This window comes from Alexandromys fortis, unplaced genomic scaffold (genome assembly GCF_014885135.2).
Source record: "Alexandromys fortis isolate MF-2015 unplaced genomic scaffold, M_Fortis_MF-2015_v1.1 scaffold_1, whole genome shotgun sequence".
Classification (NCBI taxonomy): domain Eukaryota; kingdom Metazoa; phylum Chordata; class Mammalia; order Rodentia; family Cricetidae; genus Alexandromys; species Alexandromys fortis.
Genome location: NW_026067927.1, coordinates 28,623,475 through 28,648,555, shown reverse-complemented (window position 1 = coordinate 28,648,555; position 25,081 = coordinate 28,623,475). Strand labels below are relative to the sequence as shown.

The window sequence follows — 25,081 nt, the reverse complement described above, 5'->3', positions numbered from 1 at the left end:
GAGCCCTTTCGTCACTGAGGGGGCGGTCCCGGGAAGCACGAGGAAAAGAGTCTCTTTATTATTGTTCCGCTTTCCCACTTCCGCCTTACTTGACCCGGAAGTCGGGCTTCACGTGGCGGCACGTCTTCTCTGTAGGAATTACGGAACTTTTTCCTCGGCTCCTTTACAGACGTGGAAGAGAAGGTAGCGGAACGTTAGTTAGAATGACGGCAGATGAAATAAAGAACCCTCGGGAACTGCGTCGAAACGGAACCTTAGGAGACCGGGTTGGAAACCCTGCAGGAAAGAAAAGAAAGTGCGCCTGCTGGCACGTGTAAATTAGACGTTGGGGGCTCCGCTGCGCTAGTGCTGAGGGGAAGCCTCTTGAGCGTGTTGTCGTGTGAGAAGTGATGGGCTGTTGGGCCTAACCTCTCGTCTCCTCTTCTTGGGACTTCTCGGAGGAGGAAGGCGGGATGGTAGGATGGAGCGGAGGCTGCCAAGAAGTGGCACATTGTAGATGTCTCCCAGACAGCAGGTTTTGGCTTTGCGCTCCTGCCGGCCGTTTTGTGATCTCGGCTTGGAAGCCGTCAGCCAGCTTTTGAGGAAAGTTTGAGTGAGAGCTGAGCATCTACTGAGAGATGGAGGGACCTCCCGAAAACCTTTCCAGCAACCATGGTAGTATAGTGTTAACAGTTTCAGGGTCTGAGCCTTGCTTCACCACTGACATTTTCTAAGTGGCTCTGGGAGAAGTCTTAACCTCTCCTGCCACGCAAACAGTGAGAACCACGCAAAGTACTTCGTGCAATTGAGGCGCACAGTGGGGGTGGGGGATGTTGAACGTATAACTTTAGTTCCCGTCTTTCTGCCTGAGCGGTGCTTTGGGGACACTTGTATTATGCTGTACTGTTGTAGCTGCGGACTTTATCCCTGTTATGACTATGGAGCTCCAGGATGGAGATAGTTTTAGCCTTTGACTTACTATTTTGTCAGTAACTGTTAAAATAAATGTCCAAACGAATCACGGGGTGGGAGGGCGGGAACACCCAATTCTGTGAAAAAGAAAATAAAAAAGGTAAGATAAAGTAACTGTGGTTGTGTTGTATACAGAGAAAAGATCGGGGTGTCTGTGCGCGCGGGTGCGCGCTGTGCAGGTGGGTGCAGTTCCAAAGTGTGTTCATTGAGAATGTGAATGTAGGGCCTTTGTCAAATTTCCTTTTATAAAACCTGAAGAATACAAATAGCGGAGCGTAGTTCCATAAGACCAGATTGGCACAGAAGTTTCAGGGGAAAGAGTTGTGTTTTATTTGTGAAAAGCTCTTAAGTGTTTTCTACACAAAATTACTTTTCCAGATGAATGCCCAGTATTCATGAAAGCCAACAGAGAAATGAAGCGCCTCTTTGTGGGTGGGCTTGGACAAGGCATTTCTGAGACAGACTTACAAAATCAGTTCAGCAGATTTGGAGAAGTATCTAATGTGGAGATCATCACTCGGAAAGATGACCAAGGTAAATCTATAACTATATATTATATATAAATATATAACTGAATATATACCAACTCAGGGCAGGTATTACAAAAGAAAGCAACTCTGGAGCTGAATTTTAGCACTGAACATTGAAAATGATATATGGTCTCCTTGAGGTACTGCATATAAAAGTTAATTTTGGAACAGAAAAATTATAAAACATTTAAATTTCCAAAACGTCTTTACTTTGAATTTTAGGAGTCAACATTCTAGCATTAAGTCTCTTGTTGAGTAGAATGTCACTAGCATACAGTCAAGATGTGTCTTAACTCGAGGGTTTTTTTTTCTTACTCATTTTATTTAAAAAAAAAAAACTTGTGTTTTATAAAAATTAAGTCTTTGGTCTGGTGTGCAAAAAGTATTTTTTCAAAGAATAAGTGTTTATAAACTTTTAAAACTTGGAACAATTTTTAGAGCTGTACATCATGGTAGTGCACGCTTTTGATCCCAGCACTAAGAAAGCCAAGGCAGGCCGCTGTCTGAGTTCAAAGCCAGGCAGTCATCTCATAAAAAACAAAAACTATTGAGATTTACATTGTTCTCTGGATATTAATTAAATCAGCAAATTTTCTTTTTTAGGAAATTCACAGAAGGTCTTTGCATATGTTAACATCAAAATAACAGAAGTGGACCTGAAAAAATGTAAGATAATCATGTACTTTTTATTCTATTTGTCAGTGTGGTTGTGTAACTGAAATGACTTCGGTTCCATATCTAAGCCTCACTAGTCACTTTTGAGTTGTGTAGATTGGCAACCATGATCAAGAGAATTCTGTGGCCATATATCTCATGTTTCACTTTATTCAGTTAGTATCAGAAGATCTAGTATCACATGCTAGTAGCCTTGCGCAGAAACTACTGTTTTCAAATAATTTAAACAAAGGAACAAACTTCCATAGACATTGCCTATTACATTTACCCTACTGGACATTATGCCACACTTCTCCTAAGACCATTCTTTTCTTGGGCAGCTAAGCTTTTGTCTTTTAGACCTGTCATGAAAGGACACTAGAATATGACATTGTCAGACCCTATCTTTGAAACTATGACATCTATTACTAGGAGATTAGTAAAGCTATGGGTCAGTATTAGTTGTCAATGATTAAAATGGCAGAGATGATTTATCATTCTGTTGATGTCCGTTAATGTATTTTGATTTCTTGGAAGTCAAAAAAGAAAAAGGCACTGAAAAGCAAGTAAAAGACACATACCATTGGAAGAAAATAGTCTCTAATTACATTTGCAAACATTATTTTTGGTGCGAGTATATATAAGGTAGTTTATTTAAACTTCTCAGTCCAGCAAATGAAAAGATACAGTGTCTTAACTTGTAATGTTACTGTAAGGATTGAATAGTACATTAGAACACAGTAAAATATCTACCTGCACAGAAGATTTTGTTAGTAGTTACATTAAGGAAGCTGACAAAAGGTATTAGAAAAATCAACCACTACGGCACAACAACTGAAGCATGTTTCAATCACTGGCTAATGTGTGTGTTTGTACATGCTTTGCGATGGTGACTGGATTGAGGTGAAAGATAATGCTGCAGGATCCCAAAATGTACTCTCATTCGCCTTGAAAAGATTTCATTGTTTATTTATAGTATAGAAAATAACAAAATAGTAAATATATAGTTATTCACCAGAAGTTCCTAAAATGAATCGATAAACAATGTGCACATAAGTTTTGCTTTACAGTTTATATATTATTTTTTTCTGTCATCCTTCAAGTAACTGAGAGAAAGAAACCTCAAGCAGGGACTGAAGGAATGACTCAATAGTTCAAAATTTTTGCTCCTGTTACAGGGGACCCAAGTTCACTTCCTAGCACCCACATGGGTGACTAGCAGTCACTTGTGACTACAGATCCAGAGGATCTGATGCCCTCTTTCAATCTTCAGAGGTATTCACACACAAATGAGCATTTTAACATGTACACACACATGAAATAAAATGCTTGAAATAAATATAATTTTTTTTAAAAGAAGAGGGAGAAAACTTCTAACTGGTCAGAATAATACAGAAAGCCTAGGTTCTTTTTCTCTGCTTCACTTTTTCTTCTACATTGTAGGTGTCTCTTTGTGACTAATAAACCTATTTTTCCTAGTACTAAGTAATTAAGGGGGAAAAGTTGCTGAAATACAGTTTTGCACTGAAATGAGCTTTGGCAATTCTTTACTGTATAGGTATGTCTGTTTTAAACAAAACAAAATGGAAAGGTGGAACACTACAAATTCAGCTAGCAAAAGAAAGCTTTTTACACAGGTAAGATTTTCTCTGCATGTATTTAAACCCATTTTCTTTTATAGTATAATTGCTTTTATAAGTTTGCCTAACTAATTTGAAATTATTGAAAATATTACTAGTTTTCATGATTAGTTTCACAACTTGATGCAGCCTAGAACCACCTGGGAAATGAATTTTAATGTAGTATTGTCTACATCAGGTTGACTTACTGTAGGTTGTTTGTGGCAGATTGCCTTGATTTATTTCATTGATCTGGGAAATCCTAACCTAGAAGCTGATGGTGCCATTCCCCAGTTTGAAGCCTTAGACTGAAGGGAAAGGTAGCTGAGGAGTATGTATGTGTTCATTTATTTTCTCTCTGTTCTTTACTGTGGGTGTGACTAGGTGCTTCAGGTTCCTGCCTTAACTACCCTGCAGTATACTATAATGGACTATAACCCAGAGTTGTGACCGTAAAGAAACCATTTTTTCCCTAGGTTGCTTTTTATTTGGGACATTTTATCACAGCAGCAGAAATGAAAGCAGGACACTAGAGCAAGTAGAGCTGAAGTCTTTTTCCACTCTCCTTTCATTCTAAGCCACACAGAAAGAGAATTCAGTGCTGTTACATGTGCATGTGTATTGCATGTATATGTATTTATTTTTTCTTTCTAATACAATCTTCTATGGCTTTTCCCCTTTTGTAACAACTATAACAGCTATCTGTATATCAGAAGTGCCTGTTACCACAGTGTCTCTTCGCTCTGTAGGACATTTAAACTATTTCTATCTCTTGCTATCTATAGATGATCCATTAGGATGTCTTATAAATATGAAAGTGTTTCTATGTCAAAAAAGGTAAAGTTTCCTAAACTGAATTACACTTGTTGGTTTTGATTGTTAAGTGCAGTGTTATGCAAAAAGAGAAAGAAGATATATACATGAGACATTGTCCTGGTTACTTTTCTATTGCCATGACGAAGCATTTAATTTGGGGACTCATGGTTCCAGAGGGTTAGAGTCCATGACCAGTCATGGCAATAGGCAGACATGCATAGTGCTAGCGCAGTAGCTGAGCTTACATCTTATTTACAAGCATGAGGCAGAGAGAAAACCAACTGGGAATGGTTTAGGCTTTTGAAATCTCAGAGCCACATCCAGTGACACACCACCTTCAGCAAGGCAGTGTCTACTAATCTTTCCTAAAGAGTTCACCAACTGGGGCTGGAGAGATGGCTCACCGGTTAAGAGCACTGGCTGTTCTTCCAGAGATCCTGAGTTCAATTCCCAGCATCCACATGGTGGCTCACAACCATCTGTAATAGGATCTGATGCCCTCTTCTGGCATGCAGGTGTTCATACACAGCACTCATACATAAAATACAAATAAATAAAATTAAAAAAAAAAAAAAAAAGAGTTCACCAATTGGAGTCCAAGAATTCAAATATATGAACCTATGGGGTCATTCAGAGACATAATAATTCTGCGTGTGATTTCAAAGCAAGATTATATAACAACTGTTAGAGCTTTCTTAGTCAAAACTAATTTCTCTAAGGGAAAAGATTCAACTCATTTTCAGAATAAAATATATTTAAGAATATGTGGATGAAAGAATTGGATATGTAGTCATGATAGATGGCTTAGCCTACATGATTTGACACCAGCCAGACATAATCAATCGATTAATCAATCAAACAATAAATGGATAAATAAAAGAATATATCGTTATATATCATATAAAATAATTATTTTTTATATCAGTAGAGCTTATGGTTTGTGGTCTCCTATCTGCCATTAAGGAGAGTTGAGGCAGCTTATGTAGCAGAGCACAGGTGTGGGAGGGTACATTGTGTTTGCAAGTAGAATGGAAGTTGATGTAGACAAGTGTTAACAACGTGGGATTAAAGACATGTGGTTTGTTTTGCTTTTCAATACTTTCTTGTCATTCTACAATGAAAATGTTTTGTATGTTTAGGAAATAGTATAAACAATTATGCTTTTAAAGAAGTGTTTTGTTTTCTAATGCTATAATGACATTTTGGTACTCACTCAGGGCTACCTGAATGGCACCGCTAAACATTTTTCATGGCTGATTTGCTTTTACTTGCCCTTCAATTAATACAGATTAGCTCAAGAAAGAGAAGAAGCCAAAGCAAAGAAAGAAAATCCAACCAGTGTCAACACCAACTTAGTGGAAAAGATGGGAGGAGTAGATTTCCATATGAAAGCTGTGCCTGGCACAGAGGTACCAGGACATAAAGTGAGTTTCCTTCAGTAACTTTGTCTGCCATATCTTCTGAGAGCTCATGTTTGTAGGTGTGTGACATCCAAAGCTGATGCTTTCTCTCCACTTTGGAACAGATAGCATGCAGGTCGAAGGTTTTGCTTCCTCTCCTAGGAGTCATCAATTGCCAATTGCTTCTCCACTAGGGGTCGGACTTCTTGAATCCTTACCCCATTCTTGCTGGGATTTCGGCTGGCTTCATGGTGTACAGGTCTTACATATGCCATCACAATGGATGCTTTCTCTCATTCCCTCACCTTCCCTCCCCCTCCCCACTTTCTTCCTTCTTTCCTTTCTTTCTAGACAGACTCTCCTATACCCCAAGCTGGTCTCAGACTTGATACTTAACTGAGGATGACCTTGAGCTTTTAATGCTCCCACCTCTACTTCCTGAGTGCTAGGATTGCAGGTGTGCCCCACTACATCCAGACCATGGCCACAGTTTTAATAGCTCTGTGTATGTGCATGTATGTGTGTGTGTGTCTAAAATACTGCCCAAGATATAGTTGGAATTTTCTTTCATTTTTGTTTCCTCATACTTTTTTTGAGACCTTTTATTTTATTGTCAAAAACTTAAAAAATTACATTTATGTATTATTATTTCATTTATAGTTATGACAATTATAAGTCCTTTTTTTTGTCTTTTAGAATTGGGTTGTGAGTAAATTTGGAAGAGTCTTACCCGTTCTTCACCTTAAGAATCAACATAAACATAAAATATCCTTTGGTCAGCATTTCACAGTAATTATTATTTCCCAGAGTAATGGTAAAATATCTTTATGATTTCATCGCCTCTATTGATAAATTTTTAATTGTTTTCAGCATGTTACCTCTTTCTCTCAAGGTAAGCTAATTCTTCTACATATATAAATCACATTGAGAATAATGAGTGATGTGCAGTTTTATGCAATTAAGTGATATTAATCATTACCAAGGAAACTTTTTTTTTAAGATTTATTTATTTATTATGTATACAGTATTGTGTCTGCCTGCAGGCCACCATGTGGTTGCTGGGAACTGAACTCAGGACCTTTGGAAGAGCAGGCAATGCTCCCAACCGCTGAGCCATCTCTCCAGCCCCAAGGAAACATTTGTTAATGTATGAATCTTATTACAAGCTGAACATGGTGGCACATACCTTTAGTCCCAGCACTGGGAAGCCGAGGCAGATATCTCTGTGAATTCAAGTCTAGTCTCCTCTACATGGCAAGTTCCAGCCAACCAGGGCTATGTAGTAAGATTCTGTCTTTAAAAAAATCCTTAGAGCCGGGCAATGGTGGCGCACGCCTTTAATCCCAGTACTCGGGAGGCAGAGGCAGGCGGATCTCTGTGAGTTCGAGACCAGCCTGGTCTACAGAGCTAGTGCCAGGACAGGCTCCAAAGCCACAGAGAAACCCTGTCTCAAAAAAACAAAAAAAAAATTCTTAGTACTTATGAATTTACAAGCCTTTGCTATGGAGCAGTGCAGGAATAGAGAATAAGGGGCATTGTTAAAGAAGACTTATGAGAAATTGAGGTAGTTTTATAAGAAACTTATAAAGTAGTTCTGAAAAGAAGATACTAGGTAAAAATAGGCCAATAAGCAAGAAAAGCGTGTATGGAGAAGTCATATGGAACCCAATGTGAGCAAATTCTAATGTCTATTCCACGAAGTCAGTTATCTGATACTTTCAAAAGCAGGTATCATGTGCTTCTGTGCAGACAGTATGTGTACACATCAGATTGCTGTAATGTTTATCATTGAAGTGATTTCTTTCAACTGATAATGGTATTGAATTAGCTTTGGATATGGTATAGTTAACTTACAGACCCTAGACACTTACTATGTTGATAGGAATTGAAAGTCGATGAAACAAAAGACTTGTTCAAGATTTAGTAACATTTTTCCTGTTTCACCAGATTGGTAGGTTTCTCTAAAACTTGTTGCTGTTGCTTTTTCCTTGACTTTGAGTAACATTATGAAATATGATCCTTCAAAATACTGCCACAACCTAAAAAAGATATCGGAGGATTTGACAGAAACCATTCCCATAACTGACCTCACTTGGGAATTGGAAGGAGGCAATGACCCTATGAGTAAGAAACGTCGAGGAGAGTTTTCTGACTTTGATTTCCCTCCCCAGAAGATTAAGAAAGTGCAGAAGAGCAAGGGTCCCGTGGAGTCCAAGGTTTCTAATCTTAGTCTAAGGACTAATGAGGTGATGGAGAGTAACACATCAACACAGCCAACGACTGTGCACAGGAAAGCCCCTAGTACTGCTGTTCCTTCCAAATCACTCCATGTGCCCAGTTCCGGTACTCAGAAACCTAAACACGTGGTTTTTCATACTTCTGACTTTGAAATTATCTGGAATAAAAGTTGTATGTCTGATGATGACATTGACTCTGAAGAAGAATTAAAAGTGATGATTGCAAAAGAGGAAAACTTACAGAAAACTAGACATTCCTTGGTAAACGAATCTGAAAATGATCCTTTTGAAGTTGTAAGGGATGATTTCAAATCAGATACTCACAGACTTCGTTCTTCAACCAGTTCAGGAAATGACTGTGACTGTGACTCCAGTGACACAGATGAAATTATTGCGATGAAGAAAAACACTGTAAAGGTAAAAAACAGTGTAGACTCTTCACAGCCAGAAAAGCCTATAAGCATGAGAAGTTCTTTTAAAAAGATAAAGCCTTCTAATGATTGTGTTGAAGTACAGAATACTAAAAGCAACAAAGAATCAGCCCTGGGTCATGAAGGAAAGTTTCTGAATCCTAAATTTCCACTTGACTCCAACACCAGTGACAGTGAAGAGTCTGAGGAAGATGAAGAATATAAAGCCTTGATGAAAAACTGTCCCCGAGTGAACCTCACTTTGGCTGATTTGGAATGCTTGGCTGGCAGTCATCAGAAGGTTCCAGGAAACGATGAGAGTGATGGCTCACAAAACAGCAGCCACTGCAAATTTAATGCAACCTCCAAGAGTCCTAAGACATCCAATGACCTGCACAGTGGCCGGCAGTGCATTTGTCCTGAGGAGATTGTGGCTTCCCTTTTAGAGGAGGAGAACACTTACAGCAGACAAAAAACAGAGGAAACCACCTTAAAACCAAAATTCCAGGCCTTTAAGGGAATAGGTGGTCTCTATGCAAAGGAGTCAGGGGATAAAACTTTGAAAGAGACTGTTGACTTTAATAATATCAATGAACAATCAAGGAGCTCCTTGAAACATGAAGAGCCTGACAGAGTTTTTATAGAAAATGGATTCAAGTGTGCTAATGGCTCATCAAATAAATTGACTTCATGCCAACCTGCAAAGAAGGTAAACAGCCCAAACCACATTCAGTCTCCAAAGAGACAGTCTACTTCTGAGAGCCAGAGCCATAAAGTCGTGTCCTCTACCCGTTTTGACAAGGAAAGTCAGAATCCTCTCTCATGTCCGTTGCCATTAAAAGGTAAAAAGTCCCTAAGTATTAGTGCAAAGAGTCACAAGATAGAGTCTGACAGAGACACTTGCCATCAGCCTAAAAGTAGAAAAGCATCAGAGAAAGAGGACACTGATTCAAGCAGCATGACATCTCTTGAGAAACCACCGAAGGTGTCTCTCAGGGAAGACCCTCAGAAAAGCACAGCTAGTTTCTCACTTTCTGTCAGTGATGCATCATGTATGAGTGCTAAGGATAAACATGCTGAAGACAACCAGAAGCGACTAGCAGCCTTGGCAATGTGGCAGAAAGCCAGAGAAGTACAGAAGAAACTGGTGCACAATGCATTGGCAAATTTGGTGAGTGCATTTTCAGTCTATGGATTTGACAATAATAGTCTCAAGGTCAAGATTTTCCTTCCTGTGTAGGTGTGTCCTCTTAGAGCTCATTGTCTTTTTCACATTCACTACTCAGTAATTTTAGTCCTTAAGGTAAAAGTTTATATCACAGTTTATATTCAAGTTTACATGCAAACTGCAGTTTGTATAGTGGTTATGGCTAGAGTTCTATCTTGATGGCATTTACAGTAATGAGCCTTTGTATGGCAAGCAGGCAGTCACAGTCACTTGGAACACCAAGCCACCTAGGTTTCCTCAACCATACTGAGTAATGTAAGGGAGCAGAAGGAATTTTACTGATGTGGAAAAGCAGCGAGGGAGGTGAAAGATCTTCCTGTAAAAGGGAGCCATTTGTCGAAAAGTAAAAATTTTTTTTTCATGACACTGGTATTTCTAAAATGAAGTAGCACTGATTAGCAGGGTAGGTTATGCAGAGACTGTAGAGGGGGGAATTTTATTCCTGAAGCTGTGAAAAACTGATGAATTTTAATACAAGCATTAAAGATTAGTTGTATACATTTTGTCTTTGGGTTTTTTTTTTTTTTTTTTTTTTTTTTTGAGACAGTTCTCTGTGGCCCTGGCTGTCTGAGAACTCACTTTGTAGACCAGACTGCCCGGAAACTCACACAAATCAACCTGCTTCTGCCTCCCGAGTACTGGGATTAAAGGCATGTGCTACTATACTCAGCTAGTTGTGTACATTTTAGAATAGGAGTTGGCATTTTACAATACACAGAGCTTCCAGCCCAAATAGTTTTTAACACACAACAAAGACTGTGACTTGTAGTATCTAAAGTGTTTACTTCTAAATCTTTACAGATAGTGTTTGTTAGCCTCTATTTTAGAGATTCTTCAGGTCATGACATAATAAATATAATGGAGTCATATCTGGAAGCAAGGAGAACCTTTTAGAGGTCAAGGACCACAACCATAACAGTGGTGGTTCTTAAAGATACCTTGGTCAAATTAATAGAGTTTGATTGTTACTGGATATAGGAGAAAGGAGGCCTGAACTTCTGTCTTGGAGAAACAGCAGATGATAATGGTATTCCCTGGACAAGGAAAAGAAGCATAAAAGTTGGGAGGAGACAATAGATGTGGACATGGCTAGACTGTTGGCAGTCTTGAAATGTGATGCCGCTTGTGTTTCACTAGGATGGTCATCCAGAGAACAAAAAAACACACATTGTCTTTGCTTCTGATAATGAAAGTGAAACGGAAGAGACATCCACTCAGGAGCAAAACAGTCCAGGAAAGGAGTTGGTGACGGTAAGGCCTTCCAAATATTAATCTACTTTCCAGATTCCCACACTTGTTTTCCTTTTTGTGGTAGGAATGCTGTGTAGCCTAGGCTGCCTTTAACCTGAAAAGTTCTGCATCAGTTTGATTCTACAGTATACCAACACAGCAGCTGTAGCGTCTGTTATATAGCAAGAGGTCCACACAGCTACTACTTCTGCATAAAATCCTAGCAACTGCCTTGTTGCCCAAGCCACCACACCCTGAGATGGCAGGGGTCTTGGAGATGTTTCTTACCCATGAAACTGTTTGCTACTTCATGCAAAGTCTCATCATTATTCATGCTAGACTATGGGGAGTGTCCTTGTTTGTGGTTATTAATTCCCAAATCCAAGTGGCAACAGGGCGTGTGGATTAATAATCCAGGAGTCCAGTTAACTATGCCAGAGTCAGAGTTTTCATCTGGCCCACCACACATTGTTTCTGTAAATGCTGTTTTGTTTTGTTTTTATTTTCAGTTTCTTTGTATAGCGTTGGCTGTCCCCGAACTTTTTCTGTTGACCAGGTTGGTCAACAGATCTGCCTGGCGGGGCGGTGGTAGGGCATGCCTTTAATCCCAGTACTCAGGAGGCAGGGGCAGGTGGATCTCTGTGAGTTCAAGGCCAGCTTGGTCTATAAGAGGTAGTTCAAGGACAGGAACCAAAAAGCTACTGAGAAACCCTGTCTCGAAAATTAAAAAGAGAGAGAGAGAGAGAGAGAGAGAGAGAGAGAGAGAGAGAGAGAGATCTGCCTGCCTCTGTATCCCAAGTGCTGGATTAAAGGCATGTGCCACCACTGCCCAGCGGGTTGTTGGCTTTTAAATATAGCATAAAATTAACATTAGTAAGAAAATGCTGATTATTTCTTTCTTTCTTTTTTTTTTTTCAATCTGTATAACAGGAATCTGTGGGTAAAGCATCCGGGAAGTTGTTTGATAGCAGTGATGATGAAGATTCAGATTCCAAGGAGGACAGCACCAGGTTCAACATTAAACCTCAGTTTGAGGGCAGAGCTGGCCAGAAGGTTAGTGAAGATTGAAAACACAGACAGTAACAGCATGTCTAGGTTTTAGAGATAGTCCTTAAATAGGTTAAGGGAAGGGCACAGTTGAGTGTGGGATAATTTTTGTGAGAGTGAATCCTCTCTCGCCTCTTACTTGTTAATATCCAGTGCAGTTGTGCAGATGGTAGTTATGAATTTCAGAGGGTGAAGAGGTACTTAGAGACTTTTTCAAAATGTGCTTATCATGACAGTGTTTGTTTTCCATGTAGCTCATGGATTTGCAGTCTCATTTTGGAAATGATGAGAGATTCCGAATGGACTCTAGATTTTTAGAGAGTGACAGTGAAGAGGAACAGAAAGGTAACTATTTACTGTCCCAACAGCCCTGCTATCAAAGCTAGGAAGTCACCTGGTGCTTCTCCTTCATTTAACACTGAAAGAAACTATACTCTAAAATGAATTGTAGCTGGGCGGTGGTGGCGCATGCATGCCTTTAATTCCAGCACTTGGGAGGCAGAGGCAGGCACATCTCTGTGAGTTCCAGGCCAGCCTGGTGCACTTGGGATGGAGAGGCAGGTGATTTCTGTGCTTTAGAAGCCAGCCTGTTCTACAGAGTAAATTCCAGGATGGTCAAGGTTATTTAAACCCTGTCTTGAAAAACCAAATAAATAAACAAATGAATTATACAGAGTTTTTAGTCAGATGTATACTTAATAATTCTAATTAATAAGTTTCCTTATATGTATTTCAATATAACATAATTATACTAAATTAGAAAACACAGAAGATGACTAATTTACATTTAATAGGAAGAGTCTTTATCTTTCTCTGGTGTACATGCTTTGTGCTTGTTTTGGGGTTAGTTGGGTGGTTGGTTTGTTTGTTTGTTTGGGTTTTTCGAGACAGGATTTCACTGTAGCTTTTGAGCTTGTTCTGGAACTCTTATAGACTAGGTTGGCCTCGAACTCAAAGAAATCCACCTGCCTCTGCCTCCTGAGTGCTGGGATTAAAGGTGTGTGCCACCACGCCTGGTAGTAGTTGGGTATTTTTAGGGTGCTGGTTCATATGTTTCTTTTCTTCTTTGAAACATGTGACCCTCCTCCCTCAGATTCCTACTTAGATTACAGCCATGCACCTAGATGCTCATGTTTTTTCATTTATCTATTATCTGTCTGTCTGTCTGTCTGTCTGTCTATCTTCTATTCCTTTCCCGTGTTTTCATGAATTTTTTTTCTTTTATTACCATCTATAGGGATGGATTTGTAGACAGCTATTGCTTAAATTTGACTTTATTATAGAATATCTTTTTTTCTCTATCTCTGCTGGGCATAGTAGTCTGCACTGGCATCTGTAGTCTTTCAGAGTTTGCAGGGCCTTCTGGGTATTATCTGTCCAGGCCCTTCTGGGTGTTAGAGTCTTCATTGAGAAGTTGGGTGTAGTTTTAATAGTTCTGCCTTTATGTTACTTGTTCTTTTTCCCTTGCAGTTTCCAATATTCTTTCTTTGTTCTTTATGTTTAGTATTTTGATTATTTGACAAGGAGACTTTGTTTTCTGGTTCAATCTATTTGGTGTTCTGTGTGCTGCTTGTACTTTATAGGCATGCCTTTCTTTAGAAAATTTGTCTTTCGTGATTTTGTTGAAAATATTTTCAGGGCCTTTGAGCTGGGGTTCTTTTCCTTCTATTCCTATTATTCTGAGATTTGGTCTTTTCATAGTGTTCCAGATTTTCTGGATGTTTGTGTCAGGATTTTTTTAGATTCAACATTTTCTTTAACCAGTGCATTATTTCTTCTATTGTGTCTTCTACACCTGAGATTCTGTCTTCTATCTCTTACATCCTGTTGGTGAAGCTTGCCTTTCTAGTTTCTGTTCCCTTACTTAATAGTTTTCATTTCTAGAATTCCCTCAATTTGTGTTGTCTTCAGTGCTTGCTTCTTTTTCCATTTTCAGTTCTTGAACAGTTTTATTCATTTCCTTCAACTGTTTTTTCTTGGCTTTTTTTCAGGAATTTCTTTCATTTCCTCCAGTTTTTTGTGTTTTGTGTTATGCGTTTTAGTCTTTAAAAGTTTTAGACTTGCCACCAAAGACATTAATCTAGATTTTATTTTCTCAGTTATAAATAGAAGTGGGATATTTTGTTAACTAGTCATATGGTTTCTATGTTTTTGTGGCAAGAATTCTGGAGAGAGATATTAACAGATCTGAGGCTAAACATGTGATTTGGTGTACTTTGCATGGATTTGCACCTATGATGATTGGGGTTTCTATAGATTGGGGTTTCTATAGCAATGAGTGTTAAGAGATGACTGCTTATTCTCTTTCCTCAGAGTTAAATGAAAACCAAACTAATGAAGATGAACTTGCTGCAGAAAGAAAGCAAACACTGAATGTTGTGCAAAGTGTTTTAAACATCAACTTGAGCAACCCTACAAGCAAAGGATCAGTAGCTGTTAAGAAATTTAAGTATGGCTTATGCTCTGCCCCATTCGTGATAGTTTCACTTTATCATAAGTGCCTAGGGAACTTAATTTAAAACTCATTTTTTGTTTTATTTTTTTTTTTTCTTGTGATGCTTATGGTTTAACCTAGGGCCATAAATATTGCCACTCATTTGTTTTTCTCCTGAGTTACATACCAGCCCATCTGAGTCCTTTATAAATTACTGGGGAGAACAGATAAGTAAGACCCAAAGTTCTGTAATTCCTAGTGTTCTAGGAATTCAAAGAGGATCAATTTCAAGACGGCATAGGCTACTTAGTGATCTCTCAATTACAGAACAGGGTACAAGGCTCTGAGCCCAAGAGAGCCATGGTTGCCTGGTGCCAGGACTTCATGAGGCCAAAAGGCAAGAAACCATGCTCGAGAGATGAGCCCTCACTCGTGGAAAATGGCTACAGGTGGAAAAGAGGGTCCCTCCATTAGTGTTAGATGGAAGGGCCCAGTGATTCATTAGTTGGAGAAGCAAGGCTGTCAAATGTGGACTGGGTTCCAGAGTCCTGCCTCGGACTGCCTGTAGGCAGGACGAAGACTAGTAGAGTCTTTTCTGATCAGGGAACCAATGCTGTATTTTAAAAAGTGCAAGAAAAAAAAGCAAGTCACAGAGTTCACTTGGAGGAGTATTTTATTAGGGGAAAGGAAATGTAAAAAGGAAGAAGGTGAGGGGGAAGACTGGCCTATGAGGACAGGAGCAGCAGAAAAGAAGGGAGAGGCAGAGGGTGGCGGGAAAGACAGAGAAACAGGCAGAGAATCAGAGAGAGAGAGAGAGAAAGAGAAGGATGGGAGGTGGGCAGGGCCCTTTTAAAAGGGAATATAGTGAATGTATACAGGAGGTGTCCTTAGTGGCTATAGCTGAGGATGTATCCTGTCAGGACCCTAAGGGCAGGCCTGCATACTAACAAAAACTGTTTAAGGAAAAGGGATTATTCAACTCAGTTTGAAATTGTAGTCCATCATAGTGGAAAGCCTGAGCATCAGAAGCCTAGTTTAGACAACCTGCATTAAAACTCTCTTTGAAGGTGAATCTACATTGTATCAAGCAAACAGTTGAAACTAACCATCACAGCCTTTTAATTATGGTCTTTGTAATGACAACTTGTAAACTGCCATTAATGTTTCAATTTATCTCTTTCAACCTGTATTCTTTTTACATAGGGATATTGTACGTTATGACCCAACAAAGCATGACCATGCCATTTATGAAAGAAAACAAGAAGATAACGAAAAAGAAAGGTAAATCCTAGTCTGTTTTCCCTTTAAATTTTGACGAAGCTGCAGAGTTAGTGACTTTAATAAGATGCATAAAAGTCCTCTGCTTGAACAAATAAAGTTTTTTAGGTCTGCCCAGGGCCAGAGTTAGGTATTAAAGGATTTCATTTTTAAACTGAAGTCTGTAAATTTCTGTAAAGAGGGTAATTGTGACTAAATTAGGCTCTTCAGTCAGATAGCTTCTGTTGTAAATACTTTCTTGTAGGGCGTGGTGGCTCACAGCTTTAATCCCAGCACTTGTGAAGCAGAGGCAGGTGGATTTGAGGCCAACCAGGTCTACACAGAGAAACCCTGTCTTGAAAATCAAAGCTAAAAAAAAAATTAAGTAACAAAAAATTAAGAAAAAAAAAACATGTGGACATTGAAATTTGTATCATATGTAAGTTTTTTATATATATGGGTGTCCTGCCTGCATGTCATTTCTGCACCATGTGCATGCCTGGTGCCTGTGAGGCCAGAAAAGGGTGTCTGTTCCCTGTAACTGAAGTTACATACAGACTGGAATTAGAGACAGTTATGAGCTGTCATGTGGGTATTGGGAATTGGACCCAGTACTCTTAACTGATGAGCCAGCTCCCATATATAATTCTTGCATAGCGTGAAATATTTTTTTCATTAAGTATTTCAAACTCTAAAACCATTCTTGGGGGCACCAGACACATACATGATATACATACATACAATGCAGGAAAAATACTCATATACATAAAAATAAAGCTCTAAAAAAGAAAAAAAAAGTTCTTAGCATGCAATTAAAGGATAAGTAAGCAATAGTCTAGATTTGACTATTAGACTACAGAAGTTTGCCAGCTCATGCTTTAGATAAGATTTTCACAGATGTGATATTTGTTTAGGAACCGTTTTCTTAAATTTCATGTCATTTGCCTCTGAAGATTAAGAATCTTCAAACCCATGGCTGATTCCTGTAAAACCAAACAAACAAGCAAAAGAGCCCTCCCTTTCCCTTTTATTTTCACTCTTTCCTATTAACACTTAAAGTAACAAGAAGAAACCAGAAAATACCTTCAGTAGTTACCTGGACATTTCTTTAGCTAGATTTCCATGACATTTAAGTATATGCTCTGTTTTCTTCATTACCACATGTATCAGTGTTTCTAGAATTTCTCCTCTAAATCCCAGTACAATTTCGTCGACTTTCCCAACCCCTACAACCTCTTAAAGGCTATGTAGTTTCAACTAACAGCATCTTCAAGACCCTTCAGGCTTTTGCCATGACCCCAGTCTCAGAAGTCACATTTCCTATGTTCTCTTTCTACAAGAGGTAACTAGGTTGCGTCTGTGCTCCAGGAATTTTCCAGTGGATATTTACTTCTAACTCTATAAAGTATCAAGGACCAATTTAAGTTCCCATATGGTAGTTCAACGGCAGTGGCTTAGAGCTGTCTATATGACACTGGTATTTGTAGAGTTCACTTTTCATAGGTTTACTTGTATGAAATCTAGTTAGTATGAAAACGATTTGTCTGAGATGGTCTGTACCATTCAATAGTTAAATAGCCCTCTAGAGGCTCAGAAATCCATGTGGAAGAGGAGTCAGAAAGATTGTTAAGAGTCAGAGGTGAGGGATGACTCCAAGGTAGCAATATCTTCTGGACACAACAGGACTGATAAACATATGAACTCAAAGGAGACTGTGGAAACAGTCACAAGGCTTGCACAGGTTCAAGCCAGATGGTGCCCCCAGAACTGAAAGGGACAACTGGACATGAACTCCCACCCCTCACTAAGTAGCTGTCTGCAGTTGACACCTGCTGACAAAAGAAGAATGGAGTCTCACTAGGTACTAACCACACTTCAGGAGAGGCTCCACATCCAGGACTAGTTGGCCAACATAAACTCAGTGGTATTTTTGTAGAATTTTAGACTTTCATTTTTGTGTTTTTGAGGTGTTTTTTTAATGTGTGTGGTTTGTTTTTGTTTTTTGTTTTGTTTTAATGGAAGACAAAGAGCATAAAGTTGGATGGATAGGGAGTAGGGAGGAACTGGAAGAAATTAGGGAAGGGATAATATGATCAAAATATATTTATGAAAAGCTATTTTCCAATAAATTTTTGTTGAAGAAAAAATAAGCAGAACAATCCTGTTCACTTCCATTTTAAATAGTACATTAATTTTTGCTATTTTTCTTTCTATTTTTTTCTTGGTTTCTTTTGGGGAGAGGATTAGATTTTCAAGACAGGGTTTCTCTGTGTATTAGCTCTGGAACTCACTTTATAGACCAGGATGGCCTCAAACTCACAGAGATTCACCTGCCTCTGCCTACGAGTGCTGAAATTAAAGGTGTACACCACCACCATCCACCATCCAGACTGCTTTTTCTTATACATATATGGAATAGATTCTTTTTGGTTCTTTTAGACAGGGTTTCTCTAGGTAGCTTTGGAGCCTGTCCTGGAACTCGCTCCGTGGACCATGCTGGGCTTGAACTCACAGAGATCTGCCTGCCTCTGCCTCCCAAGTGTTGGGATTAAAGGTGTGTGCCACCACTGCCTAGCATGGAATATATTCTTAATTGGTAAACATTTTAATCTATTAGCTAGAAACTCAATATTATAAACATGCATGTCTAAGATCAAAGTATATTCATATCTAAATACAGGAAAGATGACAATCTAAAAAAATTTTGCAAAAGATAATAATTGACATAGCACATTTGTAATTCACTTCTAAAAGAATTTTAATTGATTCCTTTTTCAAATTACAGAATTATAAATCTTAAAATAATCTTAAAAGTCATCTGGTTTAACCTGTTCACTTTGCAGATGAGAAAACACTCAGGAAAGTTACTGACAGTTCAATTCCCGGAATGTAGTTTAAAGAATGTTAAGAAAATACTCATGTTTAGGATTTGCATCTGTTATAGATAATTTGTGTTAAAAAAAATTCTTTCTGTTTAAGATTCAAGGATAAAGTTAAGATTATCTAAAGACTTTACCTCTCCTGATGTTTAGAAAATTTTCAGAGCTTGTCTTTGTTACATGCATGTCTGTATTTGTCATTTCAGTAAAGCAAAAAGGAAGAAGAAAAGGGAAGAAGCTGAGAAACTGCCTGAAGTATCCCAAGACATGTATCATAACATCACTACAGATTTGAAAGAAATATTCCAACATACGAAGAACACAGATGAAAAGGAAGAAGACACACCCTGGAATGAGGATTGTGGTAGAGAGGAAACGGAGGAAGTCAGTAATGCTGCAACCCTGACAAGTTGTGCAGAGCAGACCAGCGGGTTCACGTTCTCTTTTTTTGATTCAGACACTAAAGATATAAAGGAAGGTGAGGGTTTTTTTTTTTCTTTCCATCTCTTTTATTTCAGGGAGATTGAACTTAATTGGTGGAATTTACATTAAGTATAATCGATTTTGTGTTGTCTTTCAGTCTGCATAAACAATATGAGATTCAGTGTAGCCTGATTATAAATGTGATGTCCCTACAGGGTTAAAAAAGTGATTTTTCATTAAAGGGAACAGACTTAAAGGTAGCTGATATAAGTGGAGGCTAAACATTAATGGCCCGTTTCCTTCTTTCTGTTACGTGCAGACAGTCTTGGACAAGTGAGCTACATTCAGATAGCTGTTTCCTTTCCAGACAGTGTTCTTCTGTGTAGCCCTGGCTGTCCTGGAACTTGCTCTGAGACCTGCCTCTGCCTCTGCATCTGCCTCCTGAGTACTGGGATTAAAGGTGTGTACCCTCCTGGCTATAGCTGTATTTCTTAATGTGTCTAGAGATGTCGTGACTAACAGAAAGGAAAAAAATAACCTTTTTGGAGTTATACAAATATGTCAAGTCATCAATATGCCAGTTATTTCAAAGTTTATCCTTTTAGATTGGACAGAATGTAGTGGAAAATGTAAAAGCAAGTTCCTACAATTTTGCATCCTATTTCAGGTGATTTACCCTCAAAAGATCAAAAAAATTCTATGGATTTTAAAAATAACAAAATTGAAACCGTCCACTATTTAAAAATTGTGTGGGTGGGTGGGGGTGTGTTTGAGTGCCCTAGGAGGCTAGAAGGGGGAGTAGGATCCCTTGGAGCTGGAGTTACAGGCAGCCATAGCTTAGAGTATTTTGCTTCAGTCTCTTGAGTGCCAAGATGATAAATGTGTTCCACATTTGGATAAGATACTTTTTCAGAAGACTGTTTTACCAAGTATTCAAGTATGCATTTCATATACGAATTTTTGTGGGAATTTCCTATAAGAGGCAGGATGGGTGTGTGTGTGTGTGTGTGTATGTGTGTGTGTGTGTGTGTGTAAAACTTTGAGAGCCAAGTGTGAGAAATATGTTAGCCCTATAATTAGACTTAGATACAAACAATAAACCTTTCTTTTCTTTCTTTCTTTCTTTCTTTCTTTCTTTCTTTCTTTCTTTCTTTTTCTTTTTTCTTTTTTTCTTTCTGTTTTTTTAAGACACGGTTTTTCTGTGTAACAGTCCTAGCTGGCCTGGAAGGTAGACCAGGCTGGCCTCAAACTCATGGAGATTCGCCTGCCTCTGGCATGCTGGGATTAAAGGCATGCACCACTACCGCCCAGCAGTGATTTTGTTTGTTTGGTTTGGTTTGGTTCTATTTTTTAAAGTTGTTTGAAACTTGGAAAATTGTGAGAGATTCTGCAGATCTCACAGCAGTTCCAGAAAGCAATTTAAGAGTTGAAAACACAAATATAAGCATGTGTCCCTTGTATATGAATAAGCAAGAGACTGGTTTCATTGAGTGTTGTAGGCTTTTTATTGTTGTTTTGTTTTTATGATTTTCTGAGACAGAGTTTCTTTATATAGCCCTGCTTTTTCTGGAACTCATGTAGACCATGCTGGTCTCAGACTCACAGAGATCCAGCCAAGTACCTTTGCCTCCAGAGTGTAGTATTAAAGGCATCATACTCCATCACACCAACCCTGTAAACCCTGTAGGCTTCTTCTCTCTCTTTTTTTTTTTTTTTTTTTTGGTTTTTCGACAGGGTTTCTCTGTGGTTTTGGAGCCTGTCCTGGAACTAGCTCTTGTAGACCAGGCTGGTCTGAAACTCACAGAGATCCACCTGCCTCTGCCTCTCAAGTGCTGGGATTAAAGGCGTGCGCCACCACCGCCCAGCTTCCCTGTAGGCGTCTTTTAACAGTACTTAGGTTATGCTTGTTCTTTGAAAATTATATTGCTCAACCATACACCTTTAGCTTTTAGCTCTTTTTATAATGTTATATTCCTTACCTGATCACTAAATAGTAGCTTTTAGTATTTTAAAATTGAAAATATAACCCTAATTATTTTAGATACTAGAACTGTAGCATGTTTGCCTATCATGAACAAGGCCCTGGATTTGAGCACCAAAACTGGAGGAAAAAAAATGATAATATCTGTTTTAACATATTAGACATTTACTCATGTTTGCATGGACAGGGAACAGTTTACTTTGTTTAGAAAACTACACTGTTGCTCATTCATAATTGTATAACCTTTCATTGTCATAACAATATAGACACCTATAGAACTGAGCCAGTGAAACGTGGGAAGATAATCTATCAGGAAGATCCCCGCTTCCAAGATAGTAGTTCAGAAGAAGAAGAAGAAGAAAAAGAAGAAGAAGAAGAAGTTACTAAAGAAGCAGATCACAAAAGGCCTACCCCTGGGTAAGCGGTTTGTGTGTAAGCTGTGCCATGCTTTATAAAGTCAGTCAGACATGCTTCAGCAGCTTTATGCAAGCATCTAGGACAAATTTTTTCCAGCTCTACAGAGTTCTCTAACCTTTTTCTAACAGAGAGGGTGATTTTTAGATGGCAACTCGTAGCAGGTACGGCATGGGTAGGGCAGTGAGGTTGATGGGAGTATTCCTGGTTTGGAAATCAGATGCTGTAGCTGACTTGGATACCAGTTGGGGAACACTGGCAAACCAGGTAACAATGGGAATGAATATTGACATCCAGAATGCGAAAGACAGAGTCTATACTTAATTCCTCATTATCAAAACTAGATGGAAGACTGTTGAGTAGAGATGGGATGTGGTCATTTTAGTGCAAAGTAACATGAGCAAGTGCAGAGCAACTTTTTTTCCTGGTTTTCTTTTTTTTTTTTTTTTTTTCCTCCTGGTTTTTGAGACAGGGTTTCTCTTTGTAGCCCTGGCTGTCCTGGAACTCACTGTGTAGACAAGGCTAGCCTCAAACTCACAGAGATCTGCCTGCCTCTGCCTCCCAATTGCTGGAATTAAAGGTGTGTGCCATCACCATCCAGCTGCAGAGCAACTTTTTTTGATTTTTTTTCTAGACAGGGTTTCTCTGTAGCTTTGGAGCTTGTCCTGGAATTAGCTCTTGTAGACCAGGCTGGCCTCGAACTCACAGAGATCTGCCTCTGCCTCCAGAGTGCTGGGATTAAAGGCGTGTGCCACCACCACCGGGCTTTAGAGCAACTTTTTTTTAAAGGGATATTTTATAATTTCACTGTAATTATTTCTTTGATTTTTGCTTGTTTGTTTTGTTTTGCTACTTGGGTTTCTTATTTTGTTTCAGGCAGGCTTATGTCACCTAAACTACCCTTGAACTTACTATATGTCCAAGGGTGCTTGGAATTCCTCATCCTCCTATCCCTGTTTTCCAAATGCTGGGATTGCAGACATATACTATCATACCAGCTGTAATTTCTTCTTATACATTGAAAGTAATTTTTGCCTTTTTCTCTCACTTGTTTTCAGAGAAGCATTTCCTGAGAAAGAATGCACTAGATTTTTCTTTTTCTCTGAGAATGACGACAGACTTCATGGTAGGTCTATTCTTCCATTCAGTGGTGTGGAACAGGTAGTAGTACAAGTCTTACTCATTGTGTACTCGACACAGCTACATATGCAGGTTCTGACCCACTGTTCTCTAATGTGCTTTATTCCCCTCCATTATAAAGCTTTTAGGGGCCAATAGTGCTTCTGTTACCATGTTCATTGTTTGTTCATTATCAACAAGAGCTTTTTTGTTATACAGACTTACTTAGATATTAACATACAGAAGCCCTAAGTTTTCACTACTCTACAAGTCCACATGAAATCTCTGAGGCTGATGATGTACTAGAATTGGCAATATCATCATATTGTCCATTTTAATATTCAGTAATTTGCTGTCTCATGCTTCTGTTTTTCCCATAGGTTCTAACTTATTCTGGAGTGGTGTGGGAAGTAGTATTAGCAGAAATTCTTGGGAAGCCCGAACAAGTAGTCTCCTTATGGTAAGTTATTGTTTCTCCATTCTGATTTCCTCCAAAACCAGATACAGTATTATGTTAGTGTTACTTTTCCCCTAGTGTAAGAACTATAGGAATATGATATGAAAATTTAAAAATATGACAGCTGAAAACATGCCTTAAACTTTTAGAATTATACTACTAAAAAGAACTTAAAGATTATTTATTTAATTCAACTATGATAGGTTCTGTGCAATCTGTAAAATTATTTATAATGGGGCAGATTTTTTTTTTTGAATGAGTGAGCTTATTAAGTATATAGAAAGCCAAACTAAAAGGATGGTAGGTAGGTAGGTAGGTAGGTAGGTAGGTAGGTAGGTAGGTAGGTAGGTAGACTAGATAGATAGATAGATAGATAGATAGATAGATAGATAGATAGATAGATAGATAGATAGATAGATAGATACTATCAAATCATGTTCTCAAAACATTCCAGCAGACACTGAATAGGAGTTCCCAATGGAGTTTTCTGTCCATGCCTGAGCTTGACTTGGCTAAACTTCCAGCCTCTCTTTCCCACTAGGGCAGCTATATATCATAGAATAACCGTAGTAACATCTGGTGGAAATGATTCATTTTCCAGCTGTTCTCAAGGGCACTGTGTTTTCTTGGGCTGTCTTATTCTTCTTCCTTCTCTGTCACTGAGCTGCTAGGCCAACCAATTCCCAGACAAGGGTTCTTTTTTTTTTTTTAATATTTATTATGCACACAATATTCTGTCTGTGATTATGTCTGCAGGCCAGAAAAGGGCACCAGATTACAGATGGTTGTGAGCCACCATGTGGTTGCCAGGAATTGAACTCAGGACCTTTGGAAGAGCAGGCTATGCTCTTAACCACTGAGCCATCTCTCCAGCCCCAGACAAGGGTTCTTGGAGAACACTTGATTAAAAAAAACCGAGGTGTGCAATGATTGGGAAGGGGATCCCTGCTTCCAGAGCCAGCTTCCAAGTGATATCAAACAGCACATGGCAATTTACTAGTAAGGTGTACATTACACAAATGCATGTCAGGAGCCTGGGTCATTTAAAGTGACTGGTCTAAGTCTAGCCAGTCTTCTAGGCTACAGAAAATCAGGAGGTTTCTCAAAGCCTAAGTTACAGTTCCCTAAACATAAAACAAAAATTGCATTCCAGTGAGTACTTCCAGAGTGGATTTCTATGACTTTATAACTTAAAGTTTATTTCGCTGAGCGTAAGAAATTCGTGTTTATTTTTAATAACAGCTTTTTATTTTATGATTTCCTAGGATTGTCGGAAGAAACATAAAGAAGCTAAAAGGAAGTTGAAAGCAAATTAACCAACGTCAGCTTTGGTTTGGTTTTGGCGGAAATGGCTGGCCAAATCTCCAAAAGAAAATTGTTTACTGGCAATGAAATTTCAGTGTGGAAGAATATTCAAAGGCTGGATGATGATATATCATTCTGATTGCTATTTGTTTCTGTGGAATTATTTTGTATCTCTTCCTTAGTGACTGTGTCCCAAAATTAACTGAGCCAGTTGTGGTGACACACACCTGTAGCCTCAGCACTTTAAGAGGGGAAGTGGGAGCATTGTTTGAGCCTTGAAGTTTTAGGCCACACAGTAACACCCCACCTCAGAACAATGCTCATTCTTGTTCTTCATCCTAAATAACTAGTGGCCATCTCTTGGTGGGAGACGTACACAAAGCCCCATTTAATAAATGGTTTGATGTACTTGTGTTTATATATTTCTGACTATCCTAATTATTTTTTTACCTCCAATTTGTCTTTTAAAACTGAATTATAAATCAGTTTTGAGTTCTGTACTTATGTTCTGATGACAAGTTGAACTTTTTAATAAATGGTTCAGTATATTTGTGTTTGTTTCTGATTATTCTCAATACTCTACTTTTGTCTTTTAAAAAAACACAATAAATTACAAGTTAACTCGTGCTCTATTCTTGTATTCTGAAGACAAGTTGACTCTAATGTAGGATATTCAGACCAACACCTAAG

General features: G+C 38.7%; 1 protein-coding gene across 3 annotated transcripts; it reads left to right on the top strand.

Annotated features, from left to right (window-relative positions):
• Positions 1 to 100: 100 nt before the first annotated feature.
• On the top strand, positions 101 to 24,939 carry Nol8 (nucleolar protein 8). Of its 3 annotated transcripts, none has more exons than XM_050144296.1 (17): positions 101 to 183; positions 1,330 to 1,485; positions 2,085 to 2,147; positions 3,694 to 3,772; positions 5,859 to 5,994; positions 6,667 to 6,737; positions 7,976 to 9,788; positions 10,983 to 11,096; positions 12,006 to 12,128; positions 12,377 to 12,467; positions 14,436 to 14,571; positions 15,760 to 15,837; positions 18,899 to 19,170; positions 21,363 to 21,513; positions 22,569 to 22,636; positions 23,010 to 23,089; positions 24,352 to 24,939. In XM_050144296.1, exons 2-17 carry the CDS (start codon positions 1,347 to 1,349, stop codon positions 24,400 to 24,402), a joined length of 3,465 nt encoding a protein of 1,154 aa, XP_050000253.1. In that variant the 5' UTR covers positions 101 to 183; positions 1,330 to 1,346; the 3' UTR covers positions 24,403 to 24,939. The 3 variants fall into 3 exon arrangements, with proteins under 3 accessions (XP_050000253.1, XP_050000254.1, XP_050000252.1); XM_050144297.1 differs by having other exon boundaries at positions 172 to 295; XM_050144295.1 differs by lacking the exon at positions 101 to 183 and adding an exon at positions 320 to 654.
• The last annotated feature ends 142 nt before the right edge of the window (positions 24,940 to 25,081 follow it).

What these genes read in the sequence shown, in the direction of transcription:
- Nol8 (XM_050144295.1), top strand. Translation starts at nt 618, where the DNA reads ATGGAGGGACCTCCCGAAAACCTTTCCAGCAACCATG. An exon ending in AGAAGTGGACCTGAAAAAAT is followed by an intron (nt 2,148 to 3,693) that starts GTAAGATAATCA and finishes TTTACTGTATAG; the next exon opens with GTATGTCTGTTTTAAACAAA. An exon ending in AATCAACATAAACATAAAAT is followed by an intron (nt 6,738 to 7,975) that starts ATCCTTTGGTCA and finishes TTTGAGTAACAT; the next exon opens with TATGAAATATGATCCTTCAA.